Source organism: Triticum aestivum, chromosome 6A, assembly GCF_018294505.1.
Source record: "Triticum aestivum cultivar Chinese Spring chromosome 6A, IWGSC CS RefSeq v2.1, whole genome shotgun sequence".
In the NCBI taxonomy this organism is placed as follows: domain Eukaryota; kingdom Viridiplantae; phylum Streptophyta; class Magnoliopsida; order Poales; family Poaceae; genus Triticum; species Triticum aestivum.
In genome coordinates, this window is record NC_057809.1 from 15,652,352 (window position 1) to 15,672,768 (window position 20,417).

General features: G+C 46.1%; 1 protein-coding gene across 1 annotated transcript; it reads left to right on the plus strand.

Moving 5' to 3' along the window:
- The first annotated feature begins 16,648 nt into the window (after positions 1-16,648).
- Positions 16,649-18,539, plus strand: LOC123130007 (uncharacterized). Its single transcript, XM_044549956.1, has 2 exons — positions 16,649-17,866; positions 17,962-18,539. The coding sequence occupies exons 1-2, from the start codon at positions 17,781-17,783 to the stop codon at positions 18,524-18,526; spliced, it is 651 nt and encodes a 216-aa protein (XP_044405891.1). The 5' UTR covers positions 16,649-17,780; the 3' UTR covers positions 18,527-18,539.
- Positions 18,540-20,417: the final 1,878 nt, after the last annotated feature.

Here is a 20,417-nt window from a genome sequence, read left to right on the forward strand (position 1 = left end):
CTTGGGCATGTTCGACATGGATGGCATCATTGGAGAGTCTGCATGCTCGGTGATGCCCATATGTGTGGGTGGTATGCGTCATTTACTGGTACTGCTAGGCAATTCTCCTTTTTTTCTATAACATAGATGGTGATGTTAGTGTTTTTGTATTGCGTCGTTGACTTTTGAGCTGTGAGCTTGCCAATTCAAATGGATTGGGCGTATTAGAAATGTCATTCCTTTACTTGAACTGGTTATATTGGAATGTTTTGTAGAGTTATGAGAACGCTCATGCATGGTGTTGCTGATTGTGTGAGAATTTAGTATGGCTAGCGACATGTATATATGCTTGCACTAATGTATGATTATACATCTGTTTAAATTCTTTACTGGTTCCCAAATTGGCTCCTTGCTTTACTATTTGTGTTGTAGCTTGTATAGTAGCAGCAACAGTGTGGTCCAGTACTCATGCCACCCCCTTTCTTTCTCGTTTGTTCTTGCAGGCTGCGCCGCCGTCCTCCAAGCACGCCAAGTTCGGTGGAGGCAAGAAGAAGAAGGTTGAACCCCTCACCCTCCTTCTATTTCTTTCGCATGTTCCTCTGTCACAGCCTCATGGAGTTTATTTTTGTGCTGTGGGTGCGTTGCAGAAGTGGAGCAAGGGGAAGCAGAAGGAGAAGGTGAACAACTAGTTGTTGTCTGACAGCATTCCCTCTTTTGAATAGTCTTACCTTTTCTGTAAAATGGCATTGCTATCCACAATGTGAAATATGGTTTTCCCTCCAACAAGAATTGTCATCTTGATATGTGATTAAGGGCCAGCTGTGTTAGGATTTCATAATGATTTTTATTGATGAGACTTGATAGCGTTCATCACATCTGGCCAATCAAACAATGCCCTTATGTAGTCGTAATTCAGAATGCATTCAACAGTCCAGTATGGTATGGTGTTTCTTGGATAACGAGTGTGGGATAAATAACACCCGGCAAACAAAAAGCACTCGATTTATAATGTCTTGTAAGCCGAGTGCCCCGAAAAGCCCTCGGCTTCCATAATGCACACGGTATTTATACAAAAAAGCACTCGGCTTATAACGCACACACGACAAACATATTTGCCACGTGTCTACAATGAAGGTCGTTGACGGCGTCGTCACGGAGCAGCCTATAAACCGTGCGCCCCATCATGGCTCTCGGCTTATACGCCTTATAAGCCGAGTGCTTTCGTCAGACACACGGCTTACATGTAATATAAGCCGAGTGCTTTCTGAATACACTCGGCTTATCCTTTGCAAAAAATTTGCAAGAACATAAGTTTTAAAATGATTTTGGTTGCATATATATATTTACCATTTAAATATTATTTCTTTCTTCTCTTCCGCAATCATTATGTCCCGACAGTTTTCATGACCTTATTTTCCATGCCCTCAATTTTCTCATCTCTCTCCATTTATCCTTGAATATTATTCCGGCATGTCATCATGGTCTACTGTAACACAAATCACGAGGAGTTAACCCCGGTCAAACCCCTCTCGAGCCCAGTCAAAGGAGATCGGGCAGGCCTTGCAGATCGGTTCATCTCTGAAAACCGTGCGAGGGAGAGTCAAAAGAGCACACCCACCAGCATGCGTCCCAAATATATGCATGAAAGTGTGGTGTGATGTATACATACCCAATACAACACTTGATGTGAAACTTGCCTCATAAACACGACAAATACCGCATAAAGGTTCTGCACCTATAGAGGTGCCGCACTTAGCACTACCGGTGAGGAATCTTGAGAAGGTATGTGCACAAACGTGGTGTGGCATGTCACGATGACCTACCGTAACGCAAACCAAGTAGAGTTCACCCCAGTCAAACCCCTCTCGAGTCCGGTCAAAGGCGTAGATCGCGTGGGCCTTGCGGATTGACTCATCTCTGAAAACCATGCGAGGGAAGGTAGTAAGAGCACACCCACCAGTAGGTGGTCCAAATATACGCATGAAATGGTGGTGTGATGCTTAAACATCCAACACTCAACATTGGTGTGGCATTTGCCACACAAACACAACAATCTTGTAGGAAGGATATGCACCTACAGTGTTAGCATGGTCTATCATAACACAAACCACGAGGAGTTCACCCCAGTCAAACCCCTCTCGAGTCCAGTCAAAGGCGTAGATCGTGCAAGCCTTGCATATTGGTTCATCTCCGGAAACCGTGCGAGGGAGGGTTGGAACAACACACCCACCTGCATGTGGTCCAAATATATGTATTAAAGGGTGGTTTGATGTTTAAATATCCAATACACAACTTTCTTGCAACACTTGCCACACAAAACACGACAGCCCCACGAGAAGGTTATCCACCTACAGTGTTGATGCCGCACTTGGCACCGCCGGGAGGGAATCTTGTGAAGTCGTGCGCTCAAAATTATTCTAGCATGTCACCATGGTCTACCGTAACACAAACCAAGAGGATTTCACCCCGGTCAAATCCCTCTTGACCCCGGTCAAAGGCGTAGACCATGCGGGCCTTATGAATCGACTCATATCGAAAACCATGTGAGGAAGGGTCAGAAGAGCACATCCACCAACATGTGGCCCAATTATATTTATAAAGGGGCGGTGTGATGTCTAAATACCCAATACAACACTTTGATGCGATACTTGCCTCACAAACACAACATTACACTAGTAGAAAACGGAGCTTTAAAACCGGTTCGTAAGGGCCTTTAGTGCCGGTTCCATAACCGGCACTAATTAGTGGGCCCTAAAGGCCCCCCCGGTTCGGCACGAAGCGGCGCTAAAGTGCCACCACGTGGTGTGAGCTCGCGCCCTGGTATGGGGAACCTTTAGTACCGGTTGGTGTTACCAACCGGTACTAAAGGTTTTTTTTTTGAATTCTTTTTAAAAAAATTTGGAAAAAAATTTGATTTTTTTTATTTTTAATTTCTCTGAATTATTTGGTGATTTAGTCTCTAATCACCTCTCTTAATTGCTCAAGTGTGGATCACTCATTCCAAATCATCTAACTTCCCGACCGGTCACCCATCCCTCTCACTACTCCAGCCCGAGCACGCTTAACTTTCGGGTTCTATTCTCCTTCGTTTCCAAGTCTGCACTTGTTGTTTTCCTAACAATAGTAAGATGCCAATCCTATTAACCCTCAGGAGTTTAGCTTTAGCATGAAGTCACACATTTCACTGTTTGAGTTTGAAACTATTATTCTAAAAAACAATAACTATTTAATAACACTAATCTTTCTTGAATAAGTTTGACCATAGTTTGACCACAGTTTGACCATAGTTTGACCAGATTTGACCAAAATTTAAAAAATTGAAATAATTATTTAGTAACACAAATATTCTTGAATAATTATGTAGTAACATTAATACTTCTTGAATAAGTAGTTTGACCAGATTTAACAAAAAAATTAAAAAAAAACTTAAATTTGACCATATCTTTTTTTTCCTTTTGGACTTAGGCGGTCTCCATCGGATGCGGATTTTCATGCTGAATTTTTTGATATATTATACATTTTTTTCCGACATCGTATGCAAAAGTTATAGCCGTTTTACATTTTCCTACACTTTTTGCAAAACATGTCCAAATTTAAGTTTTCAAATTTTCCTAACTAGTAGATGTAGTAATATAACTACCTCTCGAAGGATTTTATTTTTTGAAGTTTTTATCATTTTCTTTTGATTTTTCAGAACTGAAATGGCGACACAGGAGGGGTAGAGTTTGAAAATTGCCCTATAGTGTCGGTTTGTGTCACAAACCGGTACTATAGGGCAGACCCCTTTAGTACCGGTTCGTGGCACAAACCGGTACTAAAGGTGGCACAAACCGGTACTAAAGGTTAACCCTTTAGTACCGGTTTATGCCACGAACCGGTACTAAAGGTGATCGTGGGGCCCCAGCCTGACGCCAGCCTGCCATCACCCCTTTAGTACAGGTTCATGGCACAAACCAGTACTAAAGGTTCAACACGAACCGACATTAATGCATAGTCGTTCGAACCGGCACTAATGGTACCATTAGTGCCGACTCAAATTCAAACCAGCACTAATGTGCTTCACGTTTGACCCTTTTTCTACTAGTGTTGTCGCAGAAAGGTTCTGCACCAATAGAGGTGTTGCAGTTAGTATCGTCGGTGGGGAATCTTGAGAAGGTATGTGCAACAAACTTGGTCTAGCATGTCAACATGACCTACCGTAGCACAAACCAAGTAGAGTTAACCCCGTTCAAACCCCTCTCGAGTCCGATCAAAGTCGTAGATCGCGCGGGCCTTACGGATTGACTCATCTCTGAAAACCATGCGAGGGAAGGTCGAAAGAGCACACCCACCTTCATGTGGTCCAAATATATGCATGAAAGGGTGGTGTGATTCTTAAACATCCAGTACTAAACTTTGGTGCAGCATTTTCCACACAAACACGACAATCTTGTGGGAAGGATATGCACCTAAAGTCTCGGTGTCGCACTTAGCGCCGGCGGGAGGGAATCTTGTGAAGGCATGTGCTCATACTTGTTCCAGCATGTCACCATGGTCTACCATAACACAAACCATGAGGAGTTCACCCCGGTCAAACCCCTCTCGAGTCCGGTCAAAGGTGTAGACCGCATAGGCCTTGCGTATCGGCTCGTCTCCGAAAACCGTGTGAGTGAGGGTTGGAAGAGCACACCCATCTCCATGTGGTTCAAATATATGTATTAAAGGATGGTGTGATGTTTAAATATGCAATACACAGCTTTGGTGTGACACTTTCCACACAAACACGATAGTCCAGCGGGAAGGTTATGCACCTACAGTGCCGATGCCGCACTTGCACCGCCGGGAGGGAATCTTGTGAAGTTGTGTGCTCAAAATTATTCTGGCATGTCACCATGGCCTACTGTAACACAAACCAAGAGGAGTTCACCCCAGTGAAACCCTTCTCGATTCCGGTCAAAGGCGTAGATCGCGCAGGCCCTACGGATTGGCTCATATCTGAAAACCGTGTGAGGGAGGGACGAAAGAACACATGATAGAAGTGTAGATCGCGACGAGGGAGGGGCGGCGTCGCTGCGGCGCGGCCAGATAAGTGTGGTAGTGAAGGGGAGTGGTGGCGCCCGATAGGGTTTGTCTGCGGACAAAACAGAGATCGACCGGTTTGACCAGCTTTTAGAAAAGCCGACCGGTCCAACCGGTTAAGAAAAGAAAATACCAAAAAAATATGAAAGAAAAAAAAGTAAAGTAAAACAAAGAAAATAGTTGGAATGAAATAAGAATCTCCGGCGGATCTGTCTTTGGTGGATTTGTTCGGATCTATTCGTCGTTCGTATATGTTCCCGTGTCTTCAGGTTAGATCCTTCTGATCTACACTCTTCGTCAGCGGCGGTTGCTGTTCTGGTGCGTTGGTTCTATGGGGCCTTAGCACGACGACTTCCCGACTGTCTACTACAACAAGGTTTGCCCGGCTCCGGCGAGGGAGGGGCGATGACAGTGGCGCGCCTTCGGCTTGCTTCAGTGCTTGTAGTCGTCGCTAGGTGGTTTACGAATCTGGATGTAATTTTTATTATTTCTAGCATTCGTTGTACTACTATGATTGAAGATGAATAGATTGGAAGTTTTCTCGCAAAAAAATAAGAACGTAAACCGTGTAACACTACTTGACACACGGCTTACATTTTCACGAAGGCGCGCGACTTAGCAAAAATCACGCGCGAAGCTGAAATCCTCTCCCCGCGCCGGCTGAAATCCCCCCAAATCCACAAGCTCACTATGCCCCCCCCCCCCCCCCCCCCACCCCCAATTCCCCGCGCCGCCGAAATTGCCCGCCCCGCCGTCTCCGCCTACCCACCCACCGGCCGCCGCGCCGCCCCGGCGCCGTTCCTCTCCTCCAGATCTCCCCCGCGCCCACCCCACACATCGCGCTTTTCCTCCCCCGAGCATGCCCGGCCGCCGCCGCCGGCCCCCGTCCCCCGTTCGCTAGGGTTGAGGTCGTCAGGCCTCCTCCGGCGGCAAGGTGCTCGGCGAGGAGGAGAAGAACGCCGGGAACGTCTCCGCCCGGCCCGAGCTCACCGACACTGGCGCCCCAAGCACCTTCTCCTCAGGCGTCGCCGCCCCGTTCCACTTAGACTCCGACGCTGCCGGCCACCTGCACCGCCGTCCTCTTCAACTCTTCTGCTTCGTCAATGGTCGCCACCATGCATCGAGGCCCAAGGTAGCGCCCCTCAACTCCTATCCCTCATCTGTGTTCGTGTTGTGCTGGGTCTCAAACGTATCTGAGCAAAGCTACCAAGTGAGGCCTGATACGACTGAAGAAATAGAAACTGTACAATGTTGTACGAACCGAAAATAAAAAGTGTACAAGGCTTTATAGCATTACCATGGTCAAGTAGCTACCCGACCAACAGATATGGTCACTGTTGTATATGTTCTAATACAAATATGCGTAGTTTGACACTGTCAAAGTAGTATTTTGATTCACTGTCTCGCATAATCAATTTTTTGTGAGTTTCAGAAATTTGTAAAAATTCAGAAGTAAATTAAATTCTGCCAATTTGCAGCCGTGATAGATACAATAACAGAGTACTTTTTAGTTAATAAAAGCTTTCACTCAGGGCAGCAAGAAAAACTTGTATCCAGAGTAAAAGCTTTTAATGAGTACATATATATAACAGGTACTCGATGTTCTTGTCAACTTCGTCAGTTTGGAGGAAGAAGACTCCCAGGGACACCTCCAACTAAATTGCTCATGGCCAATTATCCTCAGCCCACATAGCACGTAGCACCGACGTGAGGTGAGGATCTCTGTCTTCCAGGATATTAAGTGAACTTTTTGGATTGACTAACATGTGCAGGAGGAGGAGTTGGAGGAGGGAGAGTATGAGGTGGAGGAATCAGCAAAGGACATGGAATGGCCAGTTCCTCAGGAGACCAAAATCTGGTTGCGTGGGGTGTCCGCGCTCCCTTCGCGACCATATCCACATAAGGGGATCATTGTTAAACCTGTTGGTGTGAGGTAAGTGCTTCTGTGGACTCTTAACTATGTCTTTACATTCAAGTTTTTTGCAGATACTAACTTACTTGCCTTTCCATTGTGCAGGGCCTTGGTGGTTATTCCAGAATGCACAATCCCGCCACGACAGCCAAGCACCATCATTGGATGTCTTTGTAGGCATTATTACCCCGGCCTACTTCCCATAGGAGACGGTGAGGAGGTGCCAGCTTGGTCTTGGGAGCACTGGAAACGCGCTCCTGATACGAAAGACAATTGGGACAGGGAGTACCGCAGTGCTGCTGAGCGGGTGGTCAACGATTTTTGGGTAAAATTCTTTGTCAATTTTCTTAGTTATTTCTTTGCCAATATTCCAAATCATTGCATTGATAATTGTCTTATGCGAATTTATGCACTTTGGTAGGACTTCTTTACTTGCGTTGAGGGTATGGAGGATGAAGCTAATGAGGTCGTGGAGGAGATTGCCAAGAAGATTGTCCAAGACATGCTTACGAGGCTCGCGTCAATGCCGTGGTCAAGTATTTCGCGCATGAACGCAAGATGCTTCTTAAAAAGCCGCTAGCCCGGAGAGTGCATCTCACCCGTTCCATGTACATGAAGGTAGTTTCCATTTAATTACTTGTGATTGCCTTGATTAAAACAACTTAGTTTCATTCCTAAGTTGGATGTATTTGACATACTTCAGGCGGTTCCCCCGTGGTGCAACAACAAGATTCCTTGCTACCAGCAAATCATATCCAGGTGGATAAACCCAGAGTGGAGGGCCACATACAGAGCAGCTTCGGAGCGACGTGCCTTGATGGGTGGTCCGGTACACCTTCAAGGCAACCTCAACCTCCATGCTTACGTGCAGAAGAAGGTAATAATATATTTGGCTTATGAACTTCTCCACTTGTGCCCTTATGGATATTATTGCTTCTATTGCAGAATAGGGAGAGAGGTGAGGGTGAAGAGCCGCTCAATACCTTCACGGGATTATGTCTCTCCCGCAAGTCAAAGAAACCGGAAGGGGGGTGGGTCAACCCAGGGGCTGGATTGAGGATTGATGCATATAGTGGGAAGTTCAAGGAGTGCAACGGGCCCGACTCTGATCCAGCCTCACAGGACATTGATGTTACGGTTTCCCTCAAGTCAGGACAAGGCAAGAAGCGTGGACGATTATATGTTGGTGACGGTTCCATCCGTAAGAAGGACATTCCAAAACTTGCCGACCTCCGTGCTACCACGTTGAGCTCAGGTCCTGCTATTGAGCGTCGCCCAGAGCCTGGGCTGCACATGATGCATCAATTCCATGTATGTTTTGCTTCATTGATCTCCCTTCGGGTTTCTTCTTTGCATTGCGACGATGGTAAACTTGTTGTGATGGCATATTGTAGGCTCGCCTAGAGGAAGAAAGCAGGTTGCGGCTGGAGGCTCAGGCCAATGCCCTACTTCAACAGGAGCAAGCCATGAAAATGCAGCAAGCCCTGTTTCAGCAGCAGGAATTCATGGTTAAACAGCATGCAGCCCTGCAGGAGACGTTTGCTCGGTTCAATGCTAATATGCATTGTTCTACTTTGCCGGATCTTCCTCCTATTCCGCCGCTTCCTACTTTTAGCTTTGTAAGTCTTCAACTTTTCAATCATGCATCTTACCATCATGCTTAAAGATCATGCATCTTACCATCTTACCGTCTCATGCTTGAAGTGTCCTCGGTCGGGAGAAGGCTCCAATAACTTTGTGGTAGGTGGATCTAACCTGCCCAAGCAAGCCCAGTGACACCCACTGCGGCTCATGGTGCTTCAACCTCCACACCACAATGATCACTCGAGGTAGTTGTCTATGCTTGTGCACTATTGATGCTTGTGTCTTGTCGTTGGTTGTGCCTCTCAACTTGTAACTTGTGCATTGTTGATAGTAGAGCCCACAAATGTTGATCCTTATATTATTCATACTTCTTAGCTTCAGTTTGAAATTTATATGTTGATGCTTGTTAAATCTTGTGCCTTACTGATCTGCAATTTTACTTTGGAAATTCTTACTTGGCTTCAATTTGGAACTTATAGGTTTGCATCGTGGATGTCATCGATGGTGGGCATACATGCTGTGGTGGAAGCTGATTGCATCTTTTAGGTTGAACTCATGCCAGGTGTGAACTTGGAACTCATGATTCCATTTGTGGACTCTTGTTGCATCTGTAGGTGAACCCTTGTTGAATATGTACGCTTATGGACTTTGAACTCATGGCCCTTTTGTTTGTGAACTCTTGTTGCATATGTACACATGTTTTTGTGAACCTTCTTTGAATATGTATGCATCTGTGGACTACTCATGGTTGGTTTGTTATGGTTGTCAACTTGTAGTACATTGTTGCTGTGAACTTTGCTGTATATATATTGTTGGTGCTCCCAGAAGCCATTGCAGCATATAGTGGCATACGTACACAAATAAAATGCTACTAGCGCTATAAGCCGTGTGTCCCAGCGGCAAGCACCCGGTTTATCGGGCATGTATATGTCCCCAATGGGCTGTAAGCCGTGTGTCCCAGGGCCTGGCACCCGGCTTATAAGCCATTATCCGACGACCCCGCTAAATATAAGCCGGGTCGGAGGCCCTCGGTTTACATTTATACCGTGCGCTTGCCTTAGCCCTCGGTTTACATATAAACTGTGCGGCTCTCCTCGGCCCTCGGTTTATATGTAAACCCTGTGCTCGCTGGCACTCGGCTTATAGAGATGGACACGTGGCGCAGCCGTTAGTGTCCGGCTGCCGTTGTATATAAACCGTGTGTTTATTGGCCCTCGGCTTACGTAGGTGTACTCGGCTTATATATAAACCGAGTGTTTTCCCCATGGCTCTCGGCTTACCCTTGATAAGCCGGTCCTTAGTAAGCCGTGTATTGTAAGCCGTGAAAAACACTCGGCTTATATATAAACCGAGTGTAAAACGGCATAAGCCTAGTGTTTTGGGCACTCGGCTTATAATTTTTTTCCTATAGTGAGTGTGGTATGGTGTTTCTTGGATAACGATCGACATTGATCTCTAACTTTGACATCCATCTAGTAATTAAGCACATGAAATTTCGTATCAAATAGGTTTATTTTATTTAATCTATATGCTCATATATTCAGGTGAGCCAGCGGCACATCCTGTGCCCCAAGATGAGGGTATGCATGCTCGGTGATGCCCAACATGTGTGGGAGCTATGCGCCGTTTAATGGTACTGCTAAGCAATACTCCTTTTCTCTGTGACATAGATGGTGATGTTGGTGTTTTTGCATTATGTCGTGGGAATTTTGAGCTGTGTTTTGATCTATCATCTTTTACTTTACTTGTCTCAGCTGGTTGGTCACTTCTTGTGGTTAGAAGATAGAACATCCTTTCTAGGGTCATGACTTCATGTAGACGTCATATATTTTCCTATATTTGCTAAGTTAAATGGAATTGGCTGATGAGGACATAGACCTGGGGTTGAGTAATAGGCCTGACCTATACGTCCTACCTAAGGTCCTTGTTCTAGAAGCAAAGAAGTTCAAGAGTAAATAAAGGGGGCCCAACAAATGTGTCGAGTGCAATCCACTCGACCTACCATTCACTCGGAGACCCCTCCTTATTTAGGTCACTCGGCCATTAAACCACTATACGTGTAGAAGACCTAAAGCTACTCCGCGCAGCAACGGTCGGGCGTTTACTCATATACTTAATGATCATTTATAGCACTTTATTACGGACATGATAACCCACAAGTATAGGGGATCACAACAGTTTTGAAGGGTAGAGTATTCAACCCAAATTTATTGATTCGACACAAGGGAAGCCAAAGAATATTCTCAAGTATTAGCATCTGAGTTGTCAATTCAACCACACCTGGATAACTTAGTATCTGCAGCAAAGTGTTTAGTAGCAAAGTAATATGATAGTAGTGGTAACGGTAACAAAAGTAACAGAAGCAAAAGTAATATTTTTGGTATTTTGTAGTGATTGTAACAGTAGCAACGGGAAAGTAAATAAGCGAGAACCAGTATATGGAAAAGCTCATAGGCATTGGATCGGTGATGGATAATTATGCCGGATGCGGTTTATCATGTAACAGTCATAACATAGGGTGACAAAGAACTAGCTCCAATTCATCAATGTAATGTAGGTATGTATTCCGAATATAGTCATACGTGCTTACGGAAAAGAACTTGCATGACATCTTTGTCCTACCCTCCCGTGGCAGCGGGGTCATAATGGAAACTAAGGGATATTAAGGCCTCCTTTTAATAGAGAACCGGAACAAAGCATTAGCACATAGTGAATACATGAACTCCTCAAACTATGGTCATCACTGGGAGTGGTCCCGATTATTGTCACTTCGGGGTTGCCGGATCATAACACATAGTAGGTGACTATAGACTTGCAAGATAGGATCAAGAACACACATATATTCATGAAAACATAATAGGTTCAGATCTGAAATCATGGCACTCGGGCCCTAGTGACAAGCATTAAGCCTAACAAAGTCATAGCAACATCAATCTCAGAACATAGTGGATACTAGGGATCAAACCCTAACAAAACTAACTCGATTACATGATAGATCTCATCCAACTCATCACCGTCCAGCAAGCCTACGATGGAATTACTCACGCACGTTGGTGAGCATCATGAAATTGGTGATAGAGGATGGTTGATGATGACGATGGCGACGAATCCCCCTCTCTGGAGCCCCGAACGGACTCTAGATCAGCCCTCCCGAGAGGTCTTAGGGCTTGGCGGCGGCTCCGTATCGTAAAACGCGATGATTTCTTCTCCTTGATTTTTGTCTCTCCGAAAGCAAATATATAGAGTTGGAGTTGGCGTCGGAGGAGCTCCAGGGGGCCCACGAGGTAGGGGCCGCGCCCTAGGGGGGGCGCCCCTCACCCTCGTGGACAGAGTATGGCCCCCCTGGTCTTCATCTTTGGCGAGGATTTTTTATTATTTTTGAAAGTTGTTCCGTGGAGTTTCAGGTCATTCCGAGAAGTTTTATTTCTGCACATAAATAGCACCATGGAAATTCTGCTAAAAAAAGCGTCAGTCCGGGTTAGTTCCATTCAAATCATCCAAGTTAGAGTCCAAAACAAGGGCAAAAGTGTTTGGAAAAGTAGATACGACGGAAACGTATCAACTCCCCAAGCTTAAACCTTTGCTTGTCCTCAAGCAATTCAGTTGACAAACTGAAAGTGATAAAGAAAAACTTTTACAAACTCTGTTTGCTCTTGTTGTTATAAATATGTAAAGCCAGCATTCAAGTTTTTAGCAAAGATTATGACTAACCACATTTGCAATAACTCTCAGGTCTCATGTTTACTCATATCAATAGCATAATCAACTAGCGAGTCATAATAATAAATCTCGGATGACAACACTTCCTCAAAACAATCACAATATGATATAACAAAATGGTATCTTGCTAGCCCTTTCTGAGACCGTAAAACATAAATGCAGAGCACCTTTAAAGATCAAGGACTGACTAGACATTGTAATTCATGGTAAAAGAGATCCAGTCATACCCAATATAAATTAATGGTTATGAATGCAAATGACAGCTGTGCTCTCCAGCTAGTGCTTTTTAATAATAGGGTGATGACTCAACATAAAAGTAAATAGATAGGCCCTTCGCTGAGGGAAGCAGGGATTTGTAGAGATGCCAGAGCTCGGTTTTGAAATAGAGATAAATAATATTTTGAGCGGCATACTTTCATTGTCAACATAACAACCAAGAGATGGCGATATCTTCCATACTACACACATTATAGGCGGTTCCCAAACAGAATGGTAAAGTTTATACTCCCCCTCCACCAACAAGCATCAATCCATGACTTGCTTGAAACAACGAGTGTCTCCAAGTAGCAACAGTCCTAGGGGGAGTTTTGTTTGCAATTAATTTTTATTTAGTTTGCATAAAGCATGGGACTGGGCATCCCAGTGACTAGCCATTTTCTCGTGAATGAGGAGCGGAGTCCACTCCTCTTAAGAATAACCTGCCTAACATGAAAGATAAGGGCAGCCCTAGTTGATACATGAGCTATTCGAGCATACAAAACAAAATGTTTATTTGAAGGTTTAGAGGGTTTAGAGTTTGGCACATACAAATTTACTTGGAACGGCAGGTAGATACCGCATATATGAAGGTATAGTGGACTCATATGGAATAACTTTGGGGTTTAAGGGATTGGATGCACAAATAGTATTCCCACTTAGTATAAGTGAAGGCTAGCAAAAGACTGGGAAGCGACCAACTAGAGAGCGACAACAGTCATGAACATGCATTATAATTAATAAACATTGGATGCAAGCATGAGTAGGATATAATTCACCATGAACATAAATATCATGAAGGCTATGTTGATTTGTTTCAACTTGTCACATCCTAGCTAGTTCATGCATTAGAGTGTTGCATCATGTTTACTTTTCCAAAAAACTTGAAATGGGGATGACAGAACCCCCAGCACCCCCCTGAAAACAACTAGGGTTTACTAAAATTATTTTCAATGAACCTAAAATGCCCTTCTAAAAAGTCCACCCTTTTTGTCTTGGGTTAGAACCTCTGACAAAATGGGATCACATTTTTCTAGGACACATAAGGTAATTGGATTAAATCATTACTATTTGCATTTGGGCATTTAAATGCTATAAAATATTTTAAATGCTCAAATAATTCTGGAAATAAGTGTGGGCTGTTGGAAATAATCTAAACAGAGCCCCTGATTATTTTCAAGATTTTTAAAGATGCCTGAGTATTTTTAATAAAGCCACACAGTTACAGAAAAATAGCAAAAAGAAAATAAAAGAGAAGGAGGGAACTTACCTGGCCGCAGCCCACCTGGCAGCCCACCTGGCCGGCCCAGCACTGTGCTGGCCCATGCCAGCCAGCTGCTTCGTCCTCGCCAGGCAGGCACAGAGGTGACGCCGGCGAGCACGAGCTCGCCACGGCGCCACCTACTTTCCGCCCGCGCCCCTGGACACCTGGGCAGGCTCCACGTCACCGCCCCGACCCCATGGACACCTCACTCGCCCCCTGCCTCTCTCCCTCGCTGTCCCGCACCATGGCCGACGCTGCCGCGCCCACGCCACCATAGTTCTCGCGTCCTCCGTCGTCCCCGCGCCGCGCCACCGTGTCCAGAAGCTCCGCCGTCGTCGTCTCCGTCGAGCAGCCTGAGCCCCGAGCGCTCGTGCACCCTGCTTCGTCCTCTTCGAGCTCGACTTCACCGAGCACCGCCGCAGATCCCCTTCGTTGTCCCCGCTGCACCAGCTCGTCCCCGACCTCGCCGTCCGTCCCGTTGAGATCGCCGTGAGCTGCTGCACCTCCCCATCCTCTCTGTTCTCTCTCTCGAGCACCATAGCGACTGCACCAAGCATCACCGCACGCGCCGCCGCCGAGCTCGTCGCCGACGTGACTCCGGCCACCCACCGGCCACACCACTGTGTCCAACACACTCACCGCATCGCGAGGAGTCCGTATCACCACTCCACGCGCCTCGCCGTGCCCCGTAGCCTCGGGTTCGACTTCACCCGACTCAGGCGACCGCCAAGGTCGTCGCCGGCGATGTTTCCAGCCACCCCGAGCTCCACTTCTGCCACCAAACGACGCTGCGCGTTCCCAGCTACGCGTAGATGGTCTCCGCCGTCCATTTGGTCGCCGGAGCACGAAACCCACTCCCACCGCCACGTCTGGCCTCGCCGGCGGCTAAACGCCGGCGGGTTTGACCCCGTTGACCTTGACTGGGTGGGCCCAGGTTGACTTCCCCCTGAGTCTATGACAAGTGGGGCCTGCTGTGCTAATTAACTTATGTTAGCACTAACTAAATTTAGTTAGTTTAAATTAATACTGACAGACGGGACCCACTGGTCAGTTTGACCTGGACCAGCTCTGTTGACCGCTGACGTCACCCTGACGCAATGCTGACGCATTAATTCAATTACTGGAATTATTCTTATACCGGAAATTCCAGAAAATAGTTCAAACTTCAAAAATTCATAGAAATTAATCTATAACTCCAAATGCAAATATTTATATATGAAATTTGATCAGAAAAATCCAATATTTTCATCTGTACTGGTTTCATGCATGTCAGAACATTTTAACCCTGCTGTTTAGATGAAACAAGCTAATGCACTTATATCACTTCTTATTTTGGGTTATCATTTGAATCCTTGGTTCAAATGGACTCAAACTATTATGTCCTAAGTTGCATTAGACAAAACACACTCATTTTTCCATGTCATTGCATGCATCATATTGTTGCATATTGCCATGTGGTGATTGTGTTTCGATGTGTTCTTCGTCGTAGGTTCTGCCTCCGAGGATATTCACGAGTACCCAACTGAAGGGCAGTATTCCACTACCACTCCGTCAGGCAAGCAACCCATTGATCATTTGATACAAACCCATCTTCTCGCTTCTGCTCTCGTTTACTGCATTAAGACAACGTGTTTCAAACTGTTGTGTGTTGCGGTAGTTGAACCCACATCCTCTGCATGATCTGTCGTTGCCACAGTAACTAGATGAAACCCACTAGCATGTGTAGGATTTGATTGAGCCATGTTTGTGTTCCCTACCATGCTATGCTTGCTATGCTTAGAGTCGTGTCAGGTCTGGCTCATCGGGGTGATGAACTAGAGTGAAAGGTTGTGTCGGTAATGAGAGTGAAGTGTTGAACATGATTTGATAAAGGTATCGATGAGAGGCCATGTAGGAGTACATGGTGGGTTGTTTCATTGAGACCGTCCTTAAGAACTGAGATCTGTATGCGTGATTTAAGATTTAGCTACTACCACAGATTGGGATCCTTAATTGACTCGCTCGACTTACTGACCCCTCTCGTCCTCTGTCCAGGAGTTGCAAGTAGTTTCTGGTGTTTGTAGTTGCTGGAGGCCGTGCACAACACTGACCTTAGGGGTGGGATGTGATGCAGTAGGCTCGTGGCACGGTGTACCGAGTCGCCCGTTTGGTGTCTCGGGAACCCTGCACATATCGTTTGGGGCAGTTGAGGACACCCCGGCCGAAATTCCTTGCGGATGGAACCCGAATAGGCGATAAATCTGGACTAGAGACTTGTGTGGTTAGTCAGGTCGTGGTCTACACCCATGTCGGCTTTCGGTTGAAGTCTGCCGAGCACATGTCGTGTGCAGACGCTAAGTGGTGGAAACATGTGTGAAGAAGTACACCCCTGCAGGGTATACAACTATACGAATAGCCGCGACCGCGGTAAAGGACTATTTGGTTGCCTATAACAGTTCATAGACAAGTGAAAGTGGATACTCTAAAATACGCAAAATAAACGTGAGTGCTATGGATGGCCCTCTCGTAGGGAGATGGGAGCGGATCCATAGTCGTGTATTGTTATGGTGAATATGTGGACTCGTGTGCGCCACCTCAAAAGAGTTACTTGCAGTCATAGTTTCGGATAGCCACTGAGTCAAAGCTGGCTTGCTGCAGTCAAACTCCACCACCCCCTTGATGATACTGATGCATATGTAGATAGTTCTGATGTAAGTCTTGCTGGGTACATTTGTACTCACGATTGCCTATTTTATGTTTTGTAGAGGGACGTCAGTCTCGCTAGTAGTTCCGTATGAACTTCGACGTTTAGCTTGATACCTCAGCTACCACTAGTAGAAAACGGGCCTATTGTTCCGGTTCGTAAGGGCCTTTTGTCCCGGTTCCTGAACCGAGACTAAAGGGTCGTTACTAATGCCGTGACCCTTTAGTCCCGGTTCTAACCAGAACCGGGACAGATGAGCCTCCACGTGGCCTGCGTGCTGAGCCCAGGTAGGAGAGCCTTTGGTCCCGGTTGGTGGCACCAACCGGGACCAATAGACCTCCACGCGTCAGCATTTTTGTGGCTGGGGTTTTTGTTTTTTTTAAAGGGGGAAGGGTTGGGGGTCTTGGGAGGTTAATTTAGATATTTTATATATTGTGTTAGATAGCTAATTAATAAAGAGAAGTGTACTCTCTTATGTCCGTGCTTGGTCGACGCTACGTACTATACATACGTATAAAGGGTGGCGTGCGTGCGTGCGTAGAGAGCGGCAGAATTGATGGTTTGGCGAGCGAGCGTTCACACGTCCAACGGTGCATGCATGCAAGGAAAATAAAAAGAATCTTTTTCTTTTTATATACAATCAAAAAAGGGAAGAAAGAAGAAGAAAAAAAGCGAGCTTCCGTTGGTCTGGGTATAATAAAAAACAAGCCTCTCGATCGGTGGAGTCGAGGGAGTCAACGCAGGAGAGGAGAGGAGGGGAGAGGAGGGTCGCGTGTTCTCTGTCGCCGCTGTTTCTTGTGCTTCTCAACGCACGCGCACGCACTCACGTACGTCTTGCCGCCGCATACTACCCGCACTTCATACAGTTGACTTGAAAAACCGATGGACCGATCCAACAAGTCCTTCTCAAACACGGACGGAGGCACAAACATAACCTTTACTTCCAGTCTGGTAGCTACACGGACGGAGTGCCCAACCGAGTCGGACCACGCCCTCCATCTTCTTGTATATATATACAGGTACCCATATCCTTTCTTGGGCCCGGACGAGCAAGAGAGGAGAAGGTGAGCATCCTGAGTTGTCACCAAGCGAAGCGAGACGATTTACACAGGCAGCTTGATGGACCTGGCGACGGCGCAGTTGCTACCGGACGACGTGCTGGCGGATATCCTCGGCCGCCTCGGACCGCACGACCTCGCCGTCTCCCGCTGCATCTGCAAGCCGTGGCGTGCCGTCATCGATGCTCGCCACATTCATCAAAGACACGACAGTGGGAGGAGAAGCCTTTTATCCGAGAAGGGGAGGCCACGGGCACAATTGGCGACATGGAATCTGCTCTATCACCCGGGCACTACCATGCCGCCTACTGGCGGAGGGCTCTCTATGTGCACCAACATGATTTTGTGATCAGGTATGTAGCTACTCGTGCACTTCTCATAAAATAACACTCCACATGCAGCGGATTTTTCATTTGCCTTATATTAACAAATGGCTCGATTTCTACAGGATAACCTTATCAAACGATACGTACCAAGTGATTAAGCTGCCATTGGGCCTTCATGTGGAAACCGATGAACCAGAACATTACCTAGGAAAGTCAGAAAAAGGGGTGTACTGTGCATTACTCTACGGCAATAATCGTCTTCGACTTCGGATTTGGTTCCTTGACGAAATATGTGGCAAGATGGACTGGCTCCTGAAACGTGATATCAACCTTGCGAATCTACTAGCAATTTATCCTTGGAAATACGGTGACAGGTCTTGGACTAGGCAATATGTTAACGATGAAATTGGCAAGAGCATGGCACCGGCAGAAGCAAAATTTGAATCAGACTACTCTAGTAATGATGATGTCATCGCCACGGAATATACCGTTTCTACACTTGGATTTCATCCTTATAGAGAGATCATCTTCTTCCGTGCATCCTTTGGAAGAGCAATGGCTTATCACTTCAATAGCTCAGAGATTGTAGACATGGGTTATTTGCAAGGAAAGGGCCCTCATGATTGCGTAGGTGGATCCTTTCCATACACCCCGTGTCGGATGGGGGAGTTGTCAAACAACATGTAATTTAGAAATACTACACGGGTCTTTTAATTTTTTTCCCAACTGCACCTATAAATACAATACATATCAAAATCGGCAAGTAGAGAATTTTTTTATTGAATATACTGCATATCAAATTTCATATGTATATAAAAGATAGTCAGCAATAGTCGGAAAATAATTAAAATTCACCTCACTTGCAATGTAACTCAACTATGTATACATATATATCTATACCAATATAAAAAGACCCAAATAGGTAGATCCAATTAATCTCGGACATCAAATCATGTCAATCCAACGACCTAGACTGCTTCAATGTCGAGCGCTCAACACGTTTAGCGTGCAGTTAATTTCATGCCAAAAATAGTGCTAATCATATAATAGCACACAAATAATATAGTACTTAATATCCACACGCACTTAATATATACTTTCAAATTAATGTGCATTGCACGTACACATTGACTAGTAGAGAGAAATGGTCCAAATAATTATATGTTACAAACTAAGATCTATTTTGATGCGCTTAAGATATTCTCGTACAAAGTCATAAATGTTGTCTTTAGCTTCATTTTTTCTTAACACAGTACAATCGAAGTTGCTAAGATACACGCACATACACTCACCCCTATGAACGCACACACGCACACCTATCCCTATGAGATCCCACGAGATATTGATCGGCACATCATATTAAGGATGATGAAGTCACCACAGGCGTATCGTAGTCGATAAGACCTTCTCCTCCCACTGAACGAACAACACCAAAAAGCCTGAAATAAATCCAGAAAAATGAGTGCACCAGTTGATGGTATCCTGGCTTAGGGGTCTCTTACCACGTCGCCTCTCGACCTAGTATGTCGGGCCGATGACCCCCATATCGGTTCCGGAGTGGGCCATGTCGAACGGCCGATGACGTATAAGCAGAAGGCTACCGAAGACATGTCCACTAGTAGAAAATAGGGCTTTGCTTCTAGCCGGATCGGAGCATCTGTCCCTGTTCGAATGGGACCTTTAGTCCTGGTTCCAAACACAAACTGGGACTAAATCTCCTTAGATGCTAGATCCATCGAAGACTTAATCTCCTTCTACATATCCGACTAGGATGTTGTAACCCTATACCTCCGGTATCTATATAAACTGAGGGGTACGGCTTATAGAAGACAAACAACAATCTAAGGGTAGGTCTTCTATACTTTGTACTCCAATCTAAATCAATAAACACAAGCATGATGTAGGGTGTTGTCTCTTCGGAGAGCCCGGACCTTGGTAAACCTCGTGTCCTTGTTACCATCTGGTCAAGATGCCAAGCTCAGGATCTTGAGTCCTACCTCGAGATCTACCGGATTTAGCTCTGTTGTGCTGGCCCTTACAAATCCCACTAGGCGATCACCGGTATACGACGGTGGTCAAGATTAGCAAATACATAGGTACCGGCGCGAACTTCGTGACGGGGCAGGTCTTCTTGTTCGACAACATCGCTTTCTTCGCCGACTCAACCGGGAAGTCCCGCGGCAACTGGTCTTCACATGCTAGGTATCACACAAAGCGTGGAATCAGCACGAACCGCCGGCCCTGAGCCTGATTCTGAATCTGGGCGAGTGTGAAAATTCCTCATCTGGCTCGACTGGTGGCTGCCGTGCGGTCCTCTGAGTGTGGCCTTCCCCGCTCTATACTCGCACACCACGAGCGCCGAGGCCACTGTGTTCTACGTCTGGAACGGTGGGCTCGACCGCATCTTGGTCCCAAGACACACCCGGGCGGGTGCTCGGGAGCGAGAAGCCCTCCTTGCCATTCTCCCTGATGCACCTGTGGCGTCGGGCGTAGATGAGAGGATGCTGCCGCTTTGTGGGCAGCCCCGGTCGGGAGGGCTTGTCACGCGCCGCGCTTACGCCCTCCTGCGCTATGGCGG